Source organism: Electrophorus electricus, chromosome 20 (genome assembly GCF_041902795.1).
Source record: "Electrophorus electricus isolate QZ-2024a chromosome 20, ASM4190279v1, whole genome shotgun sequence".
NCBI classification, from domain to species: domain Eukaryota; kingdom Metazoa; phylum Chordata; class Actinopteri; order Gymnotiformes; family Gymnotidae; genus Electrophorus; species Electrophorus electricus.
In genome coordinates, this window is record NC_137516.1 from 4,567,501 (window position 1) to 4,590,000 (window position 22,500).

At 45.5% G+C, this 22,500-nt stretch overlaps 1 protein-coding gene across 11 annotated transcripts in view; it reads right to left on the bottom strand.

Annotated features, from left to right (window-relative positions):
• prdm16 (PR domain containing 16) overlaps window positions 1-22,500 on the bottom strand; it is a 184,611-nt gene that overhangs the window by 12,077 nt on the left and 150,034 nt on the right. For 5 of the 11 annotated variants that reach the window (XM_081703266.1, XM_081703263.1, XM_035536255.2 and 2 more), the window contains 10 exons: window positions 18,478-18,615; window positions 10,317-10,419; window positions 7,619-7,820; window positions 7,197-7,344; window positions 6,664-6,817; window positions 6,347-6,382; window positions 4,402-5,929; window positions 4,164-4,251; window positions 1,486-1,655; window positions 1,030-1,107 (listed from right to left, as the gene is read on the bottom strand). In XM_081703266.1, the coding sequence (XP_081559392.1) occupies window positions 1,030-1,107; window positions 1,486-1,655; window positions 4,164-4,251; window positions 4,402-5,929; window positions 6,347-6,382; window positions 6,664-6,817; window positions 7,197-7,344; window positions 7,619-7,820; window positions 10,317-10,419; window positions 18,478-18,615 (2,645 nt within the window). Of the gene's footprint in view, window positions 1-1,029; window positions 1,108-1,485; window positions 1,656-4,163; window positions 4,252-4,401; window positions 5,948-6,346; window positions 6,383-6,663; window positions 6,818-7,196; window positions 7,345-7,618; window positions 7,821-10,316; window positions 10,420-11,922; window positions 12,262-18,477; window positions 18,616-22,500 lie in introns of those variants that run through there. The other 6 variants (XM_081703267.1, XM_035536258.2, XM_081703264.1 and 3 more) reach the window with 5 other exon arrangements.

The window sequence follows — 22,500 nt, forward strand, 5'->3', positions numbered from 1 at the left end:
AAACGAGCTAATCAGGGGACTGTAGTGAAAAGGCCAAGCATCCAGCAGCGGTGTCTCAAGGGAGGCACGCTATCTCATACATCTCCTCTGCAGAAACCCCAGCAGCAGACGTGTGGAGCTCAAAGAGGGGCCAGGATCCCACCCGGACCTCCGCTCGCATTCCGCGGCAAAAAGGAGACGCCTGATATAAACTGGGGGTGAGGTTACTGATCCTACAGACGATGACGAGGAATATAAAAAAAAAGAATCATGCTAGCTCGGTTTCATGTTCTTAGCACCAGTGCAACACCTTAAACTTCACTCATGGGGAACTCCATTTGACCAGCCTGTCGGAGAACGCAGAGATCGGCCATCGGATGGTGCGGGTTCAGGTTCATTTTCCTCCATTAGCCTGCTGCTTTGCTCGAGGCCGCGGTGCACGCAAATCAAAGGACCCCTTCTCGGAGCTCAGCGTGCATGGCAGTCTGCCCCCTGAACAGGGGCCACAGCAGTGATAATTAAGCAGCTCTATAAACAGTGCAGGGATGTCTCCAGGGCGCCTTCACAGGCCAACATTGTCCAGAGCTTTGCTCTGCCCACTGCACCTCCACAACATCTGCACAGACAGAATCAATCTTCCTTCTCTTTCTACATGCTCACCCTCGTTTTGTTTTGTTTTGTTTTTTTTTTTCATTCTTTCGCTCTTTCTCTCATTCTCGCCTGGTTCTGGGTAGCCGGCGGTGAAGCAGAAGACCGTAGCTCATGTACCGATCAGATCGCCAAAAATGGGTCCATTCTTCTTAATGTGTGTTTGTGTCTGTGTGTCAGACAGGTCTGTATGGCAAGCATGAGTGAAAGCTGCTCCTCTCCGCTTTGCAAAGTAGGCATGTCATGAGCGGGAATAAATCTTCAGGATATGGAGTGATGTCGGCACGCCGGTGTTTCGGTCTCGCGTGTTTGATTTGGATGTGAGGCCTCTATTCCCAATGACTGAGGTTACTTCTGTGTGTGCATGTGGGGTGTTGGCGGTGGTGCTTTTGAGTAGCTTACCTGTAGGGTTGCTCTCCCGTGTGTGTTCGTAAGTGCCTGGTAAGATTAGCCGACCTGGGAAAGATTTTCCCACAGTACCTGCAGCAGGAGAAACCAGGCTTTGATACAGCTGAATGGGAGTATAGTTGTTCTATGAACAACTGCTAAATCACTCACACATATGAAACACTAAATACAGCATTACCGCTTACTATAGGTGAAACACTCAGAAAGTATAACCGGAAGGCATAGATGTGTTTATTAGCTATGTTATAATCCAAAAAAGAATCAAATCAGATTTGCATGAGTCTTGAGGTAATCGTAAAAAATGACTTCTTCCTGGATATTTGCCCATATGCTATAAAACTGATATAAGTCTATTTCCAGAGAAATAATGTCCCAACAGTCTCCATTTCAGATCAGACTGTTGCATGGTGAGTAGCACTTCCGGCTCTCGGCGAGAAGCCATCTTCCTACCTGCAAGCATAGCGTTCTTTGCCTTTGCGTAGGATGGCGTCAGATAGGGAGGGTGGAGGAGAGCGGAAGTTGAAAAGGTGGTGTGAGGAGTGCTGTAAGGAGTTGGGGGCATCCAGTTTCAAAGCGCTGAAGCTCTCCAGCTTCTCCGTCATGTTCTCCATAGCAGACACCTGGACAGACACGGGGCTCCTGATGAGGCTGCCTTGCTTGACGACAGGTCAAGGGTATGACGAGTGTGTCTAATGTCGCATACGAGACTCTGAGTCTAAAATTTCACCAGAATTAAGCAGTCCTAGTTTAGCAGTGGCAACTGGGGACTTGTTGGCAGTTTAAGATGAGATCCTCTGTCAGAACCCAGCAGGACATGGGTTCCCCTCCCCATCAGATATGCAGGCAAACTTACTGCATGCAAGAGCCATGTCAATTTACACTGGAGGCATTGGAGGCCCCACTCATATGAGCACTGAAATAATGTGGCTGAACCTGGAAGAAAGCCCGTTTTGAAAAAGCTCCAGTGAGAACGGCAATTTCCCTGAACAGAGACTTCTCCTCGTCACTTTGAGGCTGCTCACGCCTGCAGACACTGAAATCTGAACCACATCAGGGTTAATCTCGCACTAAGAGCCACTTCCATTGGGGGACTTTTTTTTTGGTGAAGTTGCTTTTAAGAAAGATTAAGACTAATCTGGCCTACGACACTGACCACTGGAGTTCTGGCCGCGGCAGATTAAAACCCCTTGCAGATATGTGGTGAAATCCGTTTACCTGAGGGACGCAAAACATAGACGACGGCAGCGACCACAGCGGCGGACAGAGGCGGGGTTTCGCATCATTGGGAGACGGCGCGGAAAACCGGAGGAAGCTGTATATCAGAAGGTCGCGGCTTGATTGTGCTGTTGGAGAATCACCTCCCTGACCTATGGCACGTTAGCAGCCACTCGAGCAGGCCCCTCGGGAGACCCTGACCCTCCACTTTCTTCCTGACAAGTCTCAGAGAGAAGCCTCTGAATGAGCCATTCACCCTCGCAAACGGGAACCATACAATGCAGTTTAAGATACCCCTCGCTGATAGCCCCTTCCCCATTAGACACAGAACAAAGGCTTCGTTATTCCGTTTGGGGGCCAAAAACAGCTTACATCCTTCCTGCTTTTGGAATATGAATAAACACAGGGACAGACTCACTGTCTCAATTTATTTATTCATGTCTGAGTTGCACCTCCATTTTGTCACTCTGCCAATCTGATGTAACGATTTCTGATCTAATGGATTGCTGTCAGTAGCAAGGGACCAAACAAATTACACTTGTGTAATTTGTCTCGTGTATTACATCATCCACCGTTCGTCGCGGTTCATCTGCTGTACGCATCTGACACATTCCCACTGCATTGTAAGGAATGTCAGGCATGTGGGAAGGAAATTTGTAAATATCAACATTTTCCCAACATCCGTAGCAACGTCCTCATCTCTCCGACCGGGACTGTCCTAATGCCACCCAGTGGAACGCGGGCTGGGGGAGGATGGAGGTGAACGAGGAAAAGAAAAAGAGGCTCAGAGTTTTTTTTGGGGGGGGTGGGGGTGGAGGGGTTGGTGGTAGGTGCAGCTCTGCATTGATAGAGAACAGATTTACAGGTCAGATAAGACAGTTCCCAACAAGAGAGGCCATTCTCCTGCACACAAACAGAGGAAGTGTCTGATGGACATGCAGACATTATCTAGGCAGCCAGGGCAAAAAAAATATGGTAGGAAGTTATTAGCAGCGGACCTCAGAGTACAGCTATGCAGAAACAATGCATCGACTAAACTTAGCTGTGCTGCAGCACCGAGCGGGACGACTTGCTTTATCTCAAAAGGTCATTATTAATAATCATTTTATCATCGCTCAAAGGTGGGAAAAATTTGAAATGCTGCCACATACAATAGGGGATTGTTTTTCAAAGCAGAAGATAACAAACTGAGCTTTGTGCATTCTGTGCACCAGAAAGGGCTGTTTCTCTCCAAAGATTATCTTAAATCTTGGAATAAAGTAATCAAATGTTAAAAACATACTTCTTTATTACTTCTTCATTGCCGTGGCTCAAACAAAATTTGTTTCTATAGTAGGTGGGATTTATCTTTAAGGTGGATGGGAACAGTGGCTGGAATGAAAAGGAGCATTTTGCTGGTTTCATGGTATAGGGATACCATATCCATACTACAGCAGACACGCTGTTCTAGAAAGGTTGCAGGTTGATGTGTACTGGGGTTCTTTAACTGGTTCCAGCAGGATGGTTTTTGTGATTCATCAAAAACCATCAAGCAACATTTCTATCTGGCACTCAAACTTGGGTCCTCTGCACAACTTGTGAACATACCTTGTTAAAGAATGCAACAACAGCATAGTGAGTGAGGACATTAGAATCTGCAGGTTCTTGGCTGGGATCAAACCTACATCCTTGCGATTAAGGGTGTGAGGCATTATTACTGCCCTACCACCTTTAGCATATCCACCACAGCACTTTAAATGTGGTTCCTCCAGCTGTCATATTAGCAAGGTTATTTAGAGTGCAAAGAACAAATAATATAACAGGGGTTTTCATACTTGAACACTTGCACTCATAATCCATAAAACTCTTTAGCAGTCATGCTGGAAATCCTCGTGTAGTGTAGACTGCCATGCTGGTTACAACGTGAGGAATACCTGAGGATGAAAAAGCAGCGGCGAAGGTCTCAGGTACTTCTCCTTCAGTGCTCCGACAGGATCGATCAGCTTCCTCTTCTCCACCCTGCTGGACAACAACACAGAGGGTTACGTACGGACGAAGGTCCGTCAGATGTCACAGCCACCTAAACCTCCGGCCAACTCACGTCAGAGAGAGGTACTCAGACCGACATCCTTGTGCCGAGCCCTGCTTTGTGACCTACTCGGAGCGAAATACCTGTAGATGGGGTCCATGAAGAAGGGCGAGGGCTTGGCGTAGTGGAGGGATGGCTGTTGCTGAGGAGGAGGAGGAGGAGGCTGAGGAAGGGACGCCTGCTGCTGGGGCATCTGGGGCGGGTGGAGATTCTGAGACTGGATCTGCAGCAGGTGCTCTTCCTTAGCCGGCATCTTGCAGCCGGCGCTGTAGACATGGTTCTTGCGCTGGTCGGGGGTCCCACCATTCTGGCTGGCCCTGCTCCGGCTGCCCATGCTCAGATCCAGCGGCTGCTCCTCACCGCTCGGTAGAAGCGTGCTGGAAGGCATGGGAGGCTTGCTGGAGGGCGGAAGCGGAGGCTTGGCCTCTTTGGGCTTCGTGGTGAGGTCGAAGGGTGACTCTACAGCGGTAGTGGCAGCCATTTTCTGTATGTGCTCACGGGGTGATTTGGGCTCTGGCTTTAAGAACATGTTGGGGTTGAGGGCTCTGTCCGTGAAAGGGTACAAGGAATGTGGGAAGTTGGGCAAGAACTGAAAGGGGAACATGGAATGGTAGGGTAAGGAGCCCATTTTCTTCTCTTGCAGGCCCATGAAGCCAGGCCCAAAGTACTTCTCTGCAATGGAAGCGATGGCTTTGATAGAGTCAGTTGCCGCACTGGCAGGCGGGAGCGCCTGTTCATCGGGTGGCGGGAAGAAGGAGTGCCGGGAGGAGAGGAAAGGGCGGTCGTGGGGGAGGTCGGCTGAACGGGACACAGAGACAAAGCTGCCACTGACCTCCTCCGGCTTGCCCTCCTCCTGCCCAGACTTCCTCCGACTCTTCTCACGTTCGCTCTCCACCTCGCTGTCCAGGTCAGAGCCGGACACCGTGCCAGTGGTGGTGTCTAGGTCGGTGCCGCTGGTGGTGTTCACGTCCTCCAGGTCGCTGCCATCAGACACGTCGCTCATTTTCACCTTGCCCTTGCCGTCTGCGAAGGACAGGTCCCGCTTGGACTCACGGATCTCCTCCGACTGGCTACTAAGGCCACTCCCAGCATTACCATTGGTGTTGCTTATAGATGTGACCACCGAGAGAGCAGGGGCATCCACGGGGCCATGAGGGAGCTTCCCATCCTGACTATTACTCAGTGGGCTCTTTAGTAATGGGCTAGGGGGTAACAATGGAGGCCTAGGGTATAGTGAAGGGGGAAAGATCCCTGGGAAGCCATGAGAAAGGGACGGGAACGCAGGGGGGGCAGTGGAGAAGGGCAGGCCAGGGTGGTGGGGCCGAGAGGGGAAGTAATCCCCGAAGCCGAGCCCACTGTGGTTCAGGCCGGGGTGGGGCTTGGGCTTGCTCATGATGGGGCTGGAGGACATTGGGATGCCCGGCGTGAACATGCCTCCGGGGCTGTAATGGTTCTTGCCCTCACAGAAGCGCCGGTGCTTGTTGAGGGAGGAGGTAGTGCTGAACATTTGTCCACAGTCCTTGCACTTGATCTGGGTGCGGCAGTCTGCATGCATTCGCTTGTGGCGGCACAGGTTGGAAAACTGGGTATAGGACTTGTGACACACCTCACCTGGGAGAACACACATGCCTGATTAATTCTATTAACATACTGTCTTTAATCTCACCAGGCGAATTTATTATCAGTGTAGGAAATTAAGCTGGTCATATCAGTCAATCAAGACAGTTACCCATGCTGTTTAACATACCCAAAACACAATCTGGTGATCACACATAATCCAGCTCTGTTGTAGCTGGTACATTGAGCGATTAGCATATTAATCACGGATTACATTCAAGATTAGATTCATTATGTGCCGTGACAAATGAATCTAGTGTATTTACAGACAAATGCATCTACAAACTAGTACACTGGCAGAGTACACAAACACTGTGACAGGCAGAACACAGAGAAGCCAAGCAAAAAGACGAGAAGAAAATGGTATCGTCATCTGTCAGTGAGCAGCTGAAACACAACAGAGACATTTACCTTTACATGTCAAATGTGCCTGGACCATAGACAAGCCTTATGGGCCCTCAAAGGAAAATGCACAGTGAAAAAACAAAAAAAAAAAAAGGGAGGGGAAAATGGAGTGAAAAAAGAGAGAGAGAGAGAGAGAAAGAGAGAGAGAGAGAGAAGACGAGAAACGCAAAACAAATGCGGAACAGAACAGAAGAAGGCTCTAGAATTTCATTTAGTGTTCTGACCTATAAAACAACAGCTGTCATCTTGGGGCGGAGCTAGCTGGGAAGCCTTTGGACACTGGTAATTGTATCTGAGGCTTAGACAAGCCTGCTGAGACTTACACATAAAAGGCTTCACACTGCTGTGGATGTGCTTGTGCTGCTTCAGGCCTGAGGATGTAGCAAAGGTCTTGCCACACTCGGGGCAGGTGTGGGCACGGGCACCAACGTGCTGTGAGCGGATGTGGCGCTGCAGGTTGCTGGGGTCCGTGAACACCTGGACGAGAAACACACACACACACACACACACACAAGTGTGCAAACTTAATGCCAGGACTCCTACTGCCAACCACGCGCTAATGCGTAAAAGCAGTTTACACAGGACACTGGCCAGCACACCGGCCCATGAGCCTGAAACTTGTCCAAATCTTTCTGGATGTATTATACACATGTGTAGGACATCTGTAGGCGGTCCTACATATCTATATTCATATGACTATAATTAATAATACAGAAAAACACACCAAAGTGTAGGATCGCCTCTTCAATCCCCACTTGATGGTAGCTAATTTATGATAGTTATCTCTTCTTGGTAGATCAGGAATGTACTGGCAAGAATCCATTTATTAGGGTAAGTAAGAGTTGCTGGGGCCTACCTTATCACAGTTTTCACACTCGAAGCGCTTGCCACTATCATGTGACATCTGATGACGAATAAGATTGGACTTCCAGTTGAAGGCTTTGGGACACTGGTCACACTTGTATTCTCTCTCCTCCGTGTGCACGACCATATGCTGGCCCAGACTAAGCAAATATGTCCAAAACATTGCCGTTACCACGCTAGCAGGAGGTCTATGAAATGAATGTATTTTCTTGCGCATAGTGCAAGTTTGGGTGTTAACGAGTTTTATAACACAGCTTTGTGCTAAGCGGCTGATCAGGGCAAATTCGCAACAAGATTTTTACCAAACCCGACAGAGTCATGGGGCATGTCAGCAGGGAAAGCAGAGCTGTACAGGTTGTTACGGCGACTGTCGCTGGGGTAACGACGACCGCACTTTGCGGCCCTGGCCCTCACCTGTACTCGCTGGGGAAGATCTTCTCACAGTCTTTGCACTCATACACGGGCTCATCGCTGTCCTCGCGCTCCTGTTTGAGGTCTTCGCTTAGCGTGTCGAAGATGGAGTTGCCGCTGCTGCAGGAGTACTTCTGGTGCCGCCGGAGCTCCGGCTTGGATGAGAAGAGCTCGTCACAATCTTCACAGCGGTACATCTGCTCGTCTGGGAAGCACAGCATCCAAACAGGGACACTACATTTCATGCGAATGTCTTAGCAGCTAAATGCAATATCACGTCTATCCTGACTTGCAATTACTAATATCTTTTCTAATAACGATGATGTAGCTTGTAGAGGGAATACGGGGATTTTTAAATTTAAGTCCTACAAAAGTATAAAAGATAAAGAAAACACTTGTATTAACAGCAAATATTTTGTGATAGACGAATGTATTTCAATAACCCTGTTAATTAGATAAAATCATGTTGAGGTAAAAGGGAAGTAGGAGATAAACAAAAACAACGGCATACTTTCCTGTTTAAGGCTGCAAACCTTTGTTTAAAGACATTTTTTTTTCATGACCAAGGTCAAACAAATAAAAGTGTAGCAGCTGTTTCTATGGTAATATCCTGAATTAAGTGCCAAGTTCAATGCTTCTGAGCATATTTTCAAACTCGGCAACCTTAAAAAACTTCCCAACCTCACAAACAGTGGAAAGTCAAGAGTCAGGATATGACCCCTCCATGACCACCATCCTCAACTCCACTCCACTGCAAAACTCCCTGCGACATAGTCCATTTACTGCACATGGGGTATGATCTGTGCTTACCAAACCAAAGTGGGCACTGTTCCATTTAACGCTTCAGCCCCCCTCCTGTCTGCCATTCTAACGACTTAATGTTTTCAAAGTCGGCGCTATTTGGCCGTAGCGCCGCATTCTTAGTTTTATTCTAATTTATGACAGCGACGCTCTTCTAGGGAACCTTGTTTACGTTATGAGTATGTGGAATAACATTTTGGGAAACAACCTTAATTAATACCAGAACTGAACTGGAAAGAAAACTGAAATGAAAAAAATCACCACAGCTTTTCAACAATGGTTATGCCCAAGCCCAGAATCAATGCCGTTTAAAAAAAAAGAAAAAGAAAGAAACCATAAAACATGAATTTGTTGCATTATCTCTCTGTCTCATCAGCAGCACTGAACACTGGGAAGGAATGCTGGAAAAAGCGGGGCGTGGGGTGGGGGGGCAGGAAAACTAATAGCTCTTGGAGAGAAGTAGGGGGAACACAATTATGTGCAGTTTAGCGGCTAATCTGTGAGCATGGGTGAGGTCCCCCGAGACTCCTCAAGCTCCACTCCAAATTCCAGCACCGATAAGCCAAGAGGAAGAGGATGAAGGAGTTCTCCCTCTCTCTCTCTCTCTCTCTCTCTCTCTCTCTCTCTCTCTCTCTCTGGCTATCTGTCAGCCTCTCAGACTCTGTCTGACAGATTGACTCTCGCGACCATTTTCACCTCCTTTTGTTATTTCTCTTGTCTTTCTGTTTTGTCCTCTCGTCTCCTGAACCAGTGTCCGCCCAGCCTGCATGCTATCTTTCGATGGCTCTCGTTCTATCTTGGCCAAGATCTCTCACTTTCTCCTGGTCGCCCCTTTCAGAGGGTGCATTCTCCCTCGCCCCTTCTTAACCTGCTCTCTGTCTTGTTTTTTTGGCAGAAACATCTGACGATGCATATCTAGCCGAAAAACAAACAAACAAACAAACAAAAAAAAAAACATTTGGTGTGCTAGAGAATGACTGCTGCTAACAGATACCTTAACCTGCCAGAGCTATTTTAGACAGTGTGGCAATTCTTCATTCTTTATAGTTTCTTCTCCAGAATCAAAGGAAAGCAAAACATTTGGCTCAACTAACTGCCATCCTACACTCCCATACTTTTAATATTAAGATCTACGACAAAGAAAACAACAAAGGTCTCCTGGATGTTTGAAAATCTGCCTGCCACTTCATTATTATATTATTCCATAGTATATCCATATTTTATAACTTCCACATAATATGTACCCTACAGAAAAATATTTGTTATAAAACATACGTATGGGCTATTTATATGCTTAGAATTTGGTCTGTTAAGTGTGAGACTCGTCTATTGATTAAAAAATTAGAGCGCCTAGTACCCTCTCGTCAGGAATTATCATAATCAACTAACCTTATTGGCACTTTTGCGTTAGCATTAGCGCACGTTAAGGTGCGCTTTCTTCCGTCTTGTTTAAATTCATCTTGACTAATCAATAAGTATGAATCCGTTCGTGTACAATATAAAAATATAAAATGACCTGTCTGACTCGCAAAAAGCACTTTGAACATAATCTCAATTTTGTAATTTTTATTCAGTTCCCCAATCCCAGTTAGGCCGTGGTGTACATTCATTTTACAGGCAAACTTCCTTTGGTGAAAATTTGGGTGAAACTCAACATTTCTTCCATGCACTTAGGTTACACAATAACTGCATTTGCATCACAAGGCCATCCGAAAAAAACAAAACAAAAAACGGTAGACTATATAATACGTTTGTCATCTTCTCTGTTTTAAATCTGAATAAAGTGCTTAATTGTATAAAAAAGTGCCATGCCACCGTATGCTGCTGTTTAGATCACAAAGTAGGCCTATTCGTTTGGAGTTTGTTTAAAAGATTCGTTAATGACGCGCATTAATCTTACCTTCCAGGTTCGGTGCCATAGAGCCCTCGGGGAACACTCCGTCCTTCATATAAACCAGTAACTCCTCCCCTATATCAATATCTCTAATAGCTTTATAATAAATCTGGAAATAGAGAAAGATAAAACAAGTTTAAAAAAACAGTTAAAAAACACACACCTCGTCTTTATGCTTTGTCATAGGATAAACTATTTATTATTATTATTATTATTATTATTATTATTATTATTATTATTATTATTATTATTATTATTATACCTATTACTAAATCAAATTAAAAAAAATGTTTTACTGTAAATTGTAGGCTGCTATCAGTTATTTATATCATATCAGTCTCTTAATATCAGGCCAGAATGTTCAAAATACGCTTCTTTATAAGAAATAATATTTCTAATTGAACAGAAAAAAAAACAATCCCATTGAGTTAACAATTAATGCACTAGTGAAATTAAAACGAAATATTGCACGGGATTTGTATTCAGCCATTTCACTTTAATCAGTTTGTCAACACGGTTTGCTAACGAAATGCCAGCGTTAAAAAGAGATTAGGGGGGGGGGGGGGGGGGGGGGGGTCAGCTAATTAAAATGTATCCTGCATGTAACTCGCACCTTTTCAAAATTAAAATGTGTTCACCGACGCTGCTCTAAGAAGACACGAGACTGGCACGGTGTGGCAAAAAAAAGCCTCCATATAACTGGGCCAACAATTTGCAAATCGCATTGCACATAATAAAGCACAAAACACATGAGTGCATCTTAACTGGAAACCTCACTAAAATTACTGCTTCTTTTTATGAATGTAAAATGCCAACATCGATGCGTATTATTTTATATTTCCCTAAGTCTTAATAAGTTAAATAGTGTGTATAACCACAATTATATTATCGTGAAAACAGTCCAAAAATATATATAAGACGTGTTTCGTTATAAATGCACATTCTTACAATTCTTCAATCCTTATCTAATATTATTATCACCCGTTTACATTAATCGAGAGTACATTTGACTAAATGGGAAGCTGCAATAAGAAAATTAAGACTAACCAGTACCCCCTTCATATTAATTTACATGTCTTCATGCACGTGGATTCCTGTGGTCCAGCCAATATGGCAAATATACAGAAATGCAGAATAGTTTACGTTAACAGAACAAATCATTATATAAACAAACAAAGAGGCCAAAGGTAAGTGGTTTTCATACTTTGGCAAAACTCGAAAACAAAGATGGAAGTAGGCCCCTAACAACCGAGCCCTCATGGGGGCGCTCAGCACCAGGAGAAATGTGCTTCTCCCGACAGCAGAGCACCGGGGAAAATAGACCGCAACCGAAAATGAGTCTACAAAACTGCACAAACTTCATCTTCTGACTTTTACCGGCCTAATGTTGTGACAACTCGCAGGTGTGTTACAAAACCAGGCCGCGGCTCTTTCTTGCGGTTTAAGAGGGGAGACCGAGATATTCACAAAGAACACAAGTTCAACTATGTTGTTGTTATTATTATTATTATTATTATTATTATTATTATTATTATTATTATTATTATTATTATTATTATCCGACTACACATTAACAAGTACGCATAAGGCAGGTAAGGATAATATATCTGACCTTTTGGTTTTCCGTGTATTGGTGGAGTTGGGAAAGTCGAGCGCTTGATCGCAAAGCTTCCAGTCGTAATAGCAGTTCTGTCCCCGTAGAGTTCACCACACAACCCATAGTATCATTACACGGGGCTCGAGACGCAGCTCGAGGCAGGCAGGGCCCCCCTTCGAACAGGGGCGACAGAGCGAAAGCGCGAGCGGGCGGCGACGGGCGCGGAGTCCTCCAACTCTCTAGTCAGCGCGAGCGCGTCTTTGATGAGGTGAGGTCTCATTCATTAACGAGTCCCTATCGGCCCCGCCGGCCGCTCCTCCCCTCTTATCTCAGACCAAAAGGACCGACTGATCCACCGCGCAAGACCCTCCCCACGTCGTCTCCTCCACTGCCCACTAGGTTCATCTGTTATTGATGGTAAAAAAAAGGGCTATCTTTCAGCCAGGAGACCAGGCGCCTTAAATAACGCGTGTACAGAAAAAGCCACAGCAAGACGGATACTGGAGCTTTGGGTCGCGTTTTAAAAACGTTCCGTCGCTACACCTGTTTTTGCTCGTTGTTTTTCTCCAGCTGCGTTTCATAGTTGCTGCAAACACAACCACCTACTAATTTTGTTTGCAATGTTAAAGGTTGCGTTAAACATTTGTGGACGTGTAAAATATCGTTTACAAAAACACTATCGAAATAAAATAAGACGTTGCAAAATGCGGTAAACACTGACGGTGTAAATGGAATAAAAACGCACATTCATGTAGTTGATAAAGACAAATATTTAAATGACATTAATTAAAAACACGCACTGTTACAATAAAAGCAAGGCACGATGCTTTAACTTATGATTTAGCTTGAATTTATATTATAATTTCGATTACAATAATTTTTTTGAGCACAAACGCAAAGGGATTTTGTGCAAATTGCTACTGTAGCGTAAGGTTATCCGTCCATGTTTACAAACATCCATAAAATTAAACAGACGTTATCTCGCTATACCTACAATTTTTTAGAATAAAATTAATATATCTAATAACTAGTATACCTAAAGTATAAACCTCTTTCATCATAATGTTAATTACCATAATGGTAATGCGAAATGAAAATAATTACTGTTAAGATGCAAACGCATATTAAGTAGACGTGATATAGACTTTTGATTTGATGCTATAAAAAGATTATTCGAACAATGTTGTGCAGCTTATCGTGAATGTCTTCGTGTAGTTTGATGCTGTAGGAAAACAACTCCAATCGGTTCGTTCTGAAAGCCTTCGGGATTTATTTTAGATCAGGCTGACATTTCCTTTTCACAAGGGAAACTCTTTCCTTTCTCTTTAACAGAGATAACAAACACGTCCACAGAGAAGAGCCTTCAGAAGCCTTTTGCCGTCTCTTGAGTGTGCATTTGTTCCGTAGCTTTAATGGCGGGGAACCCTGACAGAACTTTGGATGTGAAATTGAGCTGTTGTGTTTTAGAGTCTAGTCTACGCTTGCTGCAGGCATATGCTAATGCGTCCAGACGCCCCCCACCCACCTCAAAAAAAGCAATCCATTATGACGGTGTGAAACTGTGTCTACAGTAAATCTTTTGAGGATCCGACAGCACTGAGAGGGCCATCTTGACCTCCTCACATCGCTTTCAAGTGTTAGGGGCAGATGCATCATCCATCACTTGTGTGACACACTATAATCCCCCCTCTGTCACACGCACGCACGCACAAAGGCGCACACCCATGCGCGTGCACGAACGAGAAACTGAGCGCGTAAACCTGGCACACTGAACGCGCAGCAGAGAACTGTATAGAAACACAAAGACAAATCCATAAAGTGGGCACAGGCGGGAATTACAGTTGCGCTGCGCATGCGGATTTGTGCGTGTGTGTGTACTTGAACTTGACCACTGGTACCACCTGTGAACGACGCAGCAGGACAGTGCAAAAGGAGCACGTTTAAGTGTCCTCCGTGTAAAACGCAGATTCTCCTGATTATGGTCAGATGTAGAGTTAATTAATATGCGCAGTGCTTTCGTGGTAAAAAAAAAAAAAGAAGCAGCAAAAAAAAAAAAAGAAGCAGCGTGGTAAAAAAAGAAGCATTTTGCATCTGGCCGCCCGAATAAATGACACTGACAAATAATGATTTAATCTGTGTTTGGTTTGTTTGTTTGTTTGTGAATCTTGGCTAGGCTTAACCTTTGCCCACAAAGCAGGCCCTGTTTAGTGGTGTTTAACTAGGAAACATTTGTATGAAACAACAGAGATTAAACTGGTTAAGTTTGAATAATATAAGACAAAAAAGGTTATTTTTCCCCCTGGAATATAAAGTGACAAAAGCCATGTTACAAAGACTGCAGTAGGATTGATTTGTCTACGTGTAGACGGTGTGTGTGTGTGTGTGTGTGTGTGTGTGTGTGTGTGTGTGTGTGTGTGTACGAGGTTAACGATGGCCTTCAGACAGGCAGGCAAGCAGAGAACCTGCAGCACAGACACTCCAATCTTCTGCAGCCGAGCTGGCAGTGCACAGTGAAGACACCGCTACACTCTCACTACACTCTCACTACACACTCACTACACACTCACTACACTCTCACTACACTCTCGCTACACACTCACTACACACTCACTACACTCTCACTACACTCTCGCTACACTCGTGCTACACACTCACTACACACTCACTACACTCTCACTACACTCTCGCTACACTCGTGCTACACACTCACTACACTCTCACTACACACTCACTACACTACTACTACACACTCTCACTAGACTCTCACTACACACTCACTACACTACTACACACTCTCACTACTCTCACTACACTACTACTACACACTCACTACACTCTCACTACACTCTCACTACACTCACTACACTACTACTACTACACACTCTAACTAGACTCTCACTACACACTCACTACACTACTACTACACACTCTCACTAGACTCTCACTACACACTCACTACACTCTCACTACACACTCTCACTGCAAACTTTCACTACACACTCTCACTACACTCTCTCACTACACACTCTCACTACAAACTCTCACTACACACTCTCACTACAAACTCTCACTACACACTCTCGCTACACCCTCTCACTACACCACTCACTACACTCTCACTACACACTCTCACTACACCCTGTCACTACACCACTCACTACACTCTCACTACACACTCTCACTACAAACTCTCACTACACACTCTCACTACACCACTCACTACACTCTCACTACACACTCTCACTACACAATCTCACAGCAGAAACACACACAGCTTTGCTCTGGCATCTCTTCCAAAACACACACACACATACACACACACACACACACACACACACACACACACACACACACACTCACACAGAAACACACACATGTACAGGCACACAGATATACACACACCCACACGTGTTTGTGTACACTCTACCTCATACATTCTCACACACACACACACACACACACACACACACACACACACACACACAGGTATGGGTTTCAACTGCACAGGGCTTTTCTTGTGTCCTCTGAGAATGGTCGTAAGCTGTGAACCTAATCTCAGAGCTACATGTTCTGCAGCTTCTCGTCTGACATGCTTTTATATTTTAGCTCTTATAACAATTCTGCAACTCCTTTGAAGATAACACTCAGAAAATTGATAAAACTGCTGTCAGGAATGGAACTGGCAATTTTGAGCTCCACTGTACCAAACCCACTGGACTCACTATAGGTGACACTTAGTATTCAAGGTCATTCACACTTGAAGCGACAGCCACCGACATCCACATTAGTTTCTGAAGTGGCACCAGAAGAGAAACCAAAGAAAAAATCCACATGCATGCGTGAAAAGCATTACACGCGGTCAGCTGCGCGTCGCCGGGGTCGGGACGCGAGCGACAAACGTGTAAACAAGTAAATAAATGATCCGTCTCGAGTTTTAAAAGGTTACAGTCGCGGCCGAATTTGCTGGGTGTGCGCATATTTTCCGCACCACTCACGCGGCCGCGCACGCTCTGAGAGGAAGGGGAAAAACAAAGTTCGATGAATTATGCATTTTTGCATTGTGGAGCCTTTCTGAATAAGTAATAAGCCGCTGTCCATGAGACACTGCATAAAATGCGTATAACGGAGGCGAGAGGTGAAGGGGCGAGGGGGGGGGGGGCAGCTAACTATCTGAAAGAAGGGCAAAAGTAAACAGAAACCATACATTTAGTTGAGTGATTTTAGCGGGCGCTATTATTCTCCTGCGAGCTCAGCAGAGCCTGGTCATTGAAGTGAAAGGACTTTAATGATCGGGTTTGCTAGTGGAAGTCAATTGTTGGTTGTCAGTCTCTGAGGCTGTCCCTGGCACCCCTCCCACACGGCCCTGTTTGGTAGGCTTATGTTTCACATGTCAGGCTCAGGGGCGATAGCGGCCACGTTGCCCCTGTCGGCAGAAAGGTTGATGAAGAGGAAGGGAGGGAGGGAGGTAGAGAGAGAGAGAGAGAGAGAGAGAGAGAGAGAGAGAGAGAGAGAGAGAGAGAGAGAGAGATAGGGACAACAAAGGGTATGTTTTTGCCACATTCTGTTCACAGCTCTCTGCTCTCTGTGTCTCTCTGCTCAGTTCTCTGCTCTCTGAGTCTCTCTGTTCTCAGCTCTCTGCTCTCTGAGTCTCTCTGTTCTCAGCTCTCTGCTCTCTGAGTCTCTCTGTTCTCAGTTCTCTGCTCTCTGAGTCTCTCTGTTCTCAGCTCTCTGCTCTCTGTCTCTCTGTTCACATTCTCTCTGCTCTCTGAGTCTCTCTGTTCTCAGCTCTGAGTCTCTCTGTTCTCAGCTCTGTGTCTCTGTTTACAGCTCTCTGAGTCTCTCTGTTCTCAGCTCTCTGCTCTCTGAGTCTCTCTGTTCTCAGTTCTCTGCTCTCTGAGTCTCTCTGTTCTCAGCTCTCTGCTCTCTGTCTCTCTGTTCACATTCTCTCTGCTCTCCGAGTCTCTCTGTTCTCAGCTCTGTGTCTCTCTGTTTACAGCTCTCTGAGTCTCTCTGTTCTCAGCTCTCTGCTCTCTGAGTCTCTCTGTTCTCAGCTCTGTGTCTCTCTGTTTACAGCTCTCTGAGTCTCTCTGTTCACAGCCGACTGCTCTCTGAGTCTCTCTGTTCTCAGTTCTCTGCTCTCTGAGTCTCTCTGTTCTCAGCTCTCTGAGTCTCTCTGTTCTCAGCTCTCTGCTCTCTGAGTCTCTCTGTTCTCAGCTCTGTGTCTCTCTGTTTACAGCTCTCTGAGTCTCTCTGTTCACAGCCGACTGCTGTCTGTGTCTCTTTTCACAGCTCTCTGTTCTCTGAGTTGTGCAAGGTGGGAGTGAGACACTGTCTGAAATGGTATTAAGAAAAAAGAAATGCTTGATGGAGAGATTATATGTGCTCAGACACACACACACACACACACACACACACACACACACACACACACACGCAGCACATGCACCAGGTGTCCGCCTACCCATGCCCATAATGCACAGGAGACATTTTCCCAAAGTTCCATCAACGCAACAGTGTCATCCTCCACTGAACACATCCTGTCATCGCAGGTGTCACCTAACGCCTTCTTCAAAGAGCCAAAACACGCCAAGGCTTCCAGGAATTGCACTGTAAATTTGCTATCTTCTCTCACCGATTTACCGGGTATCTTATCTTGTGGACAATAAATGACTGTGCAGTGTTTTAAAGGAAGACAGCACTGGGACAATCAATTACAAACTTCGGGAGTGTACTCCCTCTCTCCCTGCTGCGTGGGACTCATCTATATAACTGTTGACTCACTTCCTTCAACACACACACGCTCGGCGGAGAGAGGACGGCCCAGACAAGAGTCCCGTTTATTATCCATTGCGGGAGACGCTGTTGCGGTGACATCAGCAGAGCCTGTCATCCTGACAGCACCAACTGCTCTGTGTCTCCTGAAGAGCACTGTGGGCTTGGCGGGGCGGCGCCGGAGATGCCTCTCGATGCTTCGCTGTGTCAACAGCAGCTCACAAGTAAGCTGGCAGCCAGGAGTGTAATGATTTGCAAGTGCATTTGTCTGCCAGTAGCAACTGTGTGTGCCTAGAGACGTTCGGTATGCTCAGTCCAGCCTCGGTTGTGTTACGCCGAGAGTCTAACATTCTAGCGAGCGATGCCAGTTTCACACTATAATTAATGATATGCTATTCTAAATTCATTGCAAACAATCGGATGTTTAAAAAAGCTAAAAACACAAAAGATAAACTGATGAGGTCATTTTAAGAATGCGTTTGATTTTTAGCTTAATGTGGTATTCGTTGAGTTAAACCTTTACAATTGTTCAAACATCTTGGATCTGAATCATTAGATGCTTAAAACCTCCTCTGATGGTGAGCTGTCACTTGAGCTGCTTTCTCAGAGGAACACCAAACCCAAAAACCTGGTTTCATACAACAAAAACAAAACCAAAAACGCTAAAACAAAAATTCAGCTATTAAAAAAAACCAAAACATCCCCCCGCTGAGGTGTCTCTTGCATGTGAGTGCATTGTGGGTATGTGAAGGAAGCGGAGAGCATCAGAGGAGAGGAGGAGCGATAGAGGAGGCCGACCTGGTGCTCGCTGAGGTGACACACGGCCAGGTTCTGCTCCTCGTAGCAGGGCGCTGTGCGGACGTACTTCAGCCAGCTCCCGCTGGCCTCCACTGCCCCGTCCAGGCAGAACTTCACATTGCCCATATCATCCACCACCTGTAGCGGGTAGAGAGAGACACCGCACTGGTCAGGGCCAGGCTCGGAGGTTAGGGCCCAACCCTCTCTCATCCCCAAAGTCTGTACGAGAAATGAGGAACGGAGACGAAACTACGTGGCATTCATTACCAGTGCAACGCGGAAGCTCTGCACAGTCTACACACCACAGATCACCCGGCTGAGGACATTACCCGAGCTGTGTTTGGTTTTATTGTAGTCAAGAACGTCACATGGACGAGGAATCATTCAATGGATTTAACAAAACGGGGCTCCATTTACACACATTTACTGTGGTTATTTTTGTACTTAGAGAGCACTTTATGACAGCGTGCTGCCTTGAAACAAATTATTATTATTATTATTATTATTATTATTATTATTATTATTATCTGTATAGTGCACATTTATTGCCATCAGAATAAAACATATACAGTGACAACATATCATATCAACATAACCTCTTTGTAGAGTCATTCAGAAAGAAATAAACGGCCAGTTTGGCCCTCTGTGTGAAGGGCTTAGGTATGGTTTTTGAAAATGCAGAGGTTTTGCTGTTAAGCTTCTTTCTGCCAAAAAGATAAGCAGTACTTCCTCTCTGAACAAACGCTCATGCACACCATTCACACACCATTCACACCCTCATTGTATTAGGAGACAAGTGACATACATGATGGAGGCATTGTGGGAACACAGAAACAGGCACACACTCGTACACACACACACACACACACGCGCACATGCACACACGCACGCACACATACACGCACGCACACACACGCACACACATGCGTACATGCATTGGCTTGAAAGGCGGTTTGATTCCCCTGTCTAGTGGTCATCTGAACTCCATGCCAAACCCCAAAGCTCCCTGGGTTGGAAGGTTAAGAGAGGCTCGTAGGTCTTTTGCACAGGGGCTCCCAAGTGCCACACCGATCACCGTCAGCTAACCTGACACTACGGAAGCGACGGTTGAGGTGCTGGGTTACTCGAACAGAGGGGGGGGCCAGCAGAGGACAGAGACAGACAGAATGTCAGGAAATGACCAGAACAGAGGGGATGGTATTTGTGGTGGACACAAGATTTACTGCGAGTTGGGGAAAAAAGGCATCTCGCTCCCATTAATATGCTAGCCACCCACAGGGAAAAAGAACGCTGCTAAATTATTGCTGCAGCCCTCTTTGAAAACAAAAACTTTCAAATAATATTTGGTTCTGCTCCATCAAGTCGAAAGAAAATAGCATGTGCACAGTCAGCAATCAAGGCAGAAACTAAATATTCGCAGTTAGCATAAATCCAAGTGGCAGTAAATCTAATACTGCAATATACTGGGTCTCAGTAAGTCTAGTTAACGGCTACAGGAAAATTATTATTAGCAACATTTGAAACTGCACTGCAGGAATTTAACATCAAAGATGGTTAATTGAACAGAACATATTACTATACTAAAATCAATATTTTGCAAGACTTTAATTAAAACTGGTAAAAAAAAAACCATATATCATTAATTTTAGTAATATCTCAGTATTACACATTACTGTTCAGATGTATGGCGTATAAATGCCAATTTTTGCAGTTTGGATATGAAAAGATTAAGAATAAAGATCCATATAGAACTTGTGTGTGTGTGTGTGTGTGTGTGTGTGTGTGTGTGTGTGTGCGCGTGCGTGTGTGCGTGCGTGCGTGTGTGTGTGTGCGTGCGTGTGTGTGTGTGTGTGTGTGTGCGTGCGTGTGTGTGCGTGTGTGTGTGTATGTGTTACAGCACTCAAGGGCCTAGTGACTTTGTCCTAATACAAAGTGTAATCTTACAGTCATGCTAGGAGGTCTACTTTCTCATCTTCACACACACACACACACACACACACACACACACACACACACACACACACCCACACACACACACCACTGTGATCATAAGTCATTCCCAGTCTCCCTGGATGTGATCTTTGACTGCTCCTTGCTCCTGTCCACACACTTACCAAACGCAACACACAGGAGAGTGTCAGACTGCCAGGGGTCAGTCGCAAAACACATCATTTAGGGATCTGTTCCTGGATCAGTTTTGCTTTCCAACCTCGTGTTAGACTGTGCAGAAACCGGACTCTGGTGAAGCTGGAGCTGAAGAAGTGGACAGCACTCCAGCATGAGCTATTGGTGTCGCTCCATTTTTACATTTTGGTTAAAAAGACATGACCCTGACCTCCGAAGGAGAACGACATCCAGAAATGGCAACATAAAACCAAAGTCTGGGCTTTGGTTCCTTTCTAAAGGTGAAATGTTTTGAGAATAAATTCACTATTGTGCTGTAAACAGCACACCTACCTTATAGGAATACTTTTTTAGGTGTCCAGTTCCACGCTGCAGCCAGTCTGATGCTACATAAGATTTGTTCGCCACCATCTATCTGAGCGGGCAGCACTCGTGTGGTCTGACCACTGATGTAGAGCTACCGGACAGCTCGCACGCATTGTGCATAACTGCAGATGGGCAATGGTACCTAACCTCCTACTTAAGGGATCGGCGCGCAAGTACACCGCTCGAAAAATGCACTGGCTGCAGCGCAGAGCATAAGACAGATACGCCACAGTATGTATGGCTTCTACAGGAAGTGATGTCAAACAGCACCCAAGAGGGGCAGCGGTGCTGTGGTGAGTGGGGTGGTACGTGAGCATTCGACTGTTGCACCCTGTGCCCTTCTGTGTCACCTAAGTGTCATGGTGCTTGCTGATGCACTGCGTTCAAAATTTGACCTCCAGCTGACCCCCAGCCAGGGGTCAAAGAGTTGAAACCTGACTAACGTGACATTTTCAGTGCAGATAAGCACAATAGTGTTAACACTCTTAGGAGTGTTCAGAATAAGATTGAAGCCAGTGCCTGCTATCACTCATTCTACCAAGTCTCTTCTGGGCCTGAACCAGTATGTATGTAGCCATCGCATCACAGGTGATGTGTATGTAGTCATCACGTCACAGGTGATGTGTATATAGTCATCACGTCACAGGTGATGTGTATGTAGTCATCACGTCACAGGTGATGTGTATATAGTCATCGCGTCACAGGTGATGTGTATGTAGTCATCGCGTCACAGGTGATGTGTATGTAGTCATCACGTCACAGGTGATGTGTATATAGTCATCACGTCACAGGTGATGTGTATGTAGTCCCATGTCACAGGTGATGTATATGTTGTCATCACATCACAGGTGATGTGTATGTAGTCATCACGTCACAGGTGATGTATATGTTGTCATCACATCACAGGTGATGTATATGTTGTCATCATGTCACAGGTGATGTGTATATAGTCATCACATCACAGGTGATGTGTATGTAGTCCTATGTCACAGGTGATGTATATGTTGTCATCACATCACAGGTGATGTGTATGTAGTCATCACGTCACAGGTGATGTGCTATACCAACAATTATTTCATCCACCTGAGTAACGAAAGGTCTTCCAGCAGAAAAGGACAGTTCCAGTGAGAAGCTACTGCTGCTGCCATTTATGGGAAAAGGCACAGGATGATGGAGAGCAGGACCTCCGGTTTATGTGTGAAAACAGTCACTGAAAACTAACCAGGCATGGAAGGAAATGATCCTGCACTCCAAACACACACACACACACACACACACACAGGTTCAATTCGGTGTGAGCTTGTCCGCAGGCCTGGCGAATTCCAGCTACAGGTATCATACATGTTTTCTTACGGCATGGGAAACAGCATAGTAGTATGAGCTGGGGTGGCTTGGGTGTGTGTGTGTGTCTGGAGAGTGTTCTGGCTAGATTAGTGTGTGTGTGTGTGTGTGTGTATGTAGGCAGTGTTCTGGATAGGTTAAAACCAGGTTCAAACACGTGCGGATATGAAGGCGCATACACCTTGAGAGGTA